Genomic DNA, 2499 nt, shown 5'->3' on the forward strand with positions numbered 1-2499 from the left:
TTTGATGTCTTATGGTACTCGCAATAAGAGATTTTTATCACATGAAAGTGTTGAAGAACACAGGTTTTACTATTCTCTACTCACATTATGAACATAAAATGTTATTCATTAAGCTCTATGTGATTTAACTCGTATCCTAGCACATCAGTAACTAACTTGTACCTACGTGTTTCGGTACATCCTAAGAAAAGTGGCTGTTGCCTTGGGGGGATGTATGTGGGTTGAGGGTTGTCTACAAAAGGTGATAAAGTAGGTGTATAATGTTGGAGAACATTCACACAGTTGATGAGAAACTATTATTACACAAGTTATAAACATTAAGTATACTGGGTTTACAAACGACTATGAACTGTTAATAAACGATCAGTTCACAAAGATTTGTTCGTATAACCTATGTGATGATGAAACAAATGTGGGGATTAGGAAGTGAATGTTACAAAACATTTTGGTATTTATCAAACTAAAGCTCGGGATATTTCTAGCTGAAGTTATTAACTTGGTACCGTATTGGTAAAGAGGTGTTTTTTTGTGAGTTATAGTGATCAAAACTAAAGCTCGGGATATTTCTAGCTGAAGTTATTAACTTGGTACCGTATTGGTAAAGAGGTGTTTTTTTTTGTGAGGTATAGTGATCAAAAGGAGTATATGTATATTTTTTATGTGTAAATAATTTTGAAAAATGATGGATGTTATCTGTAATCATGTTTAGAATTTGTAATGTTAAATGCAAAGTCTGTAGTGGATTAATTTCAGAAAATTAAGCGTTAGTCGTCAGTGAACTTATATTTATCATAACTAAAGTAATATTTCTGTTAAATTGATTTAACTACTAAACTTATTCTTTTTATTTAATTAACTTTTAAACAGTGTTGTCATAGTTGAGTAATCACATGGAGGTTATATTGCTGGAATATTACAATACTGTCCAATATAAATGTGCATTTCCAACAACAGGCATGTTTTTTAGGAAATTGACACTAGTTCATTATGCCTTTAACTATTGTACATGTACTGTAGTAAATCAAAACTAAAAACAAAAATATGCACTGACCTTAGGTTGATTCAGAGTAAGCCACTGTTGTACCATAATAAGTTCTAATAGTTGTAAATAAAGTTGTTGTTTTTTATTAACATCCTTTTCTTGTTTTACCATTGTTCACATAATGTCCCGAGTGCGGCTATGTCTAATGATAGAACTAACAAGTGGTTATGTTGATTCTGTATGTGATGTACGAATAGAATCTGTGAAAGTATATGTACGCGTGTATGTATTCTTTTTTAGACTGCTTCCAATAGTGACATTAGAAAAGCTTACAGAAGGTTATCTTTACAATATCATCCTGATAAGTCAAAAGAAGAAGGAGCTGAGGAGCGTTTTCGAAAGGTAAGGTGATTTGATTTGTAACATGGACATCTGTAACGTCTGTAAAGGTAACTTCTATATTATATACGTGTGATGTTCCTTGAAAATAAAATTGATTATTTCTTTTCTGGGTTAAGGGCTAAGTATTGTGGTGTCTAGCTACAAGCCCACGATTTACAGGAACCTGTGTGATGATGTAACAAAGTTAATAAATAAAAGGAAAATCATAAAAATATAGATCCAAACATAACCCATGCTCAACAGAAAGAAACCTCTAAACACATTGGATTCTCGGAGCTAATATCCAAATATTAACACTGGTATCCAAATAAATGTAATTAGATGTGCTAAAAGTTATTGCAAATGAATAAATTTACCTAACCCTTCTGAACAGTAGGCTAGGTTTCAGAAGGTGCTTTTATTGTTTGACAATTTATGTTGAAAAATTTTGTGTGGCAAACTCGTATATCACGTACTTGACATCAGGTATTTCATGTACTTGACACGAATATCACGTTTGTATTCTCAAGTGTTGTCACTTGCAATAGTCATGTTACAAAAACAACGTCAGGTTTACATATTTTAAACTTCACATATTTTGGTTTTATTAAAAAGGAAGAACAAATGAGGCATTAGAAAGATATATTCTACTTCAAAAGTATGAAGTGTAGTGATTGTCATAACAACTTTACTTCAATACTATGAAGTGTAGTGATTGTCATAACAACTTTACTTCAATAGTATGAAGTGTAGTGATTGTCATAACAACTTTACTTCAATAGTATGAAGTGTAGTGATTGTCATAACAACTTAACTTCAAAAGTATGAAGTGTAGTGATTGTCATACAACTTTACTTCAAAAGTATGAAGTGTAGTGATTGTCATACAACATTACTTCAATAGTATGAAGTGTAGTGATTGTCATAACAACTCTACTTCAAAAGTATGAAGTGTAGTGACTGTCATAACAACTCTACTTCAAAAGTATGAAGTGTAGTGATTGTCATAACAACTCTACTTCAAAATATGAAGTGTAGTGATTGTCATAACAACTCTACTTCAAAGTATGAAGTGTAGTGATTGTCATAACAACTCTACTTCAAAGTATGAAGTGTAGTGATTGTCATAACAACTCT

General features: G+C 31.5%; 1 protein-coding gene across 1 annotated transcript in view; it reads left to right on the forward strand.

Moving 5' to 3' along the window:
- Positions 1 to 2499, forward strand: part of LOC106472848 (dnaJ homolog subfamily C member 1-like) — a gene marked incomplete at its 3' end in the record, with an annotated part of 8998 nt that overhangs the window by 3612 nt on the left and 2887 nt on the right. Inside the window, exon 2 of the mRNA XM_013933514.2 lies at positions 1283 to 1384. Within this exon, the coding sequence (XP_013788968.1) occupies positions 1283 to 1384 (102 nt within the window). The remainder of the gene's footprint in view (positions 1 to 1282; positions 1385 to 2499) is intronic.

Source organism: Limulus polyphemus, unplaced genomic scaffold, assembly GCF_000517525.1.
Source record: "Limulus polyphemus unplaced genomic scaffold, Limulus_polyphemus-2.1.2 Scaffold5665, whole genome shotgun sequence".
NCBI classification, from domain to species: domain Eukaryota; kingdom Metazoa; phylum Arthropoda; class Merostomata; order Xiphosura; family Limulidae; genus Limulus; species Limulus polyphemus.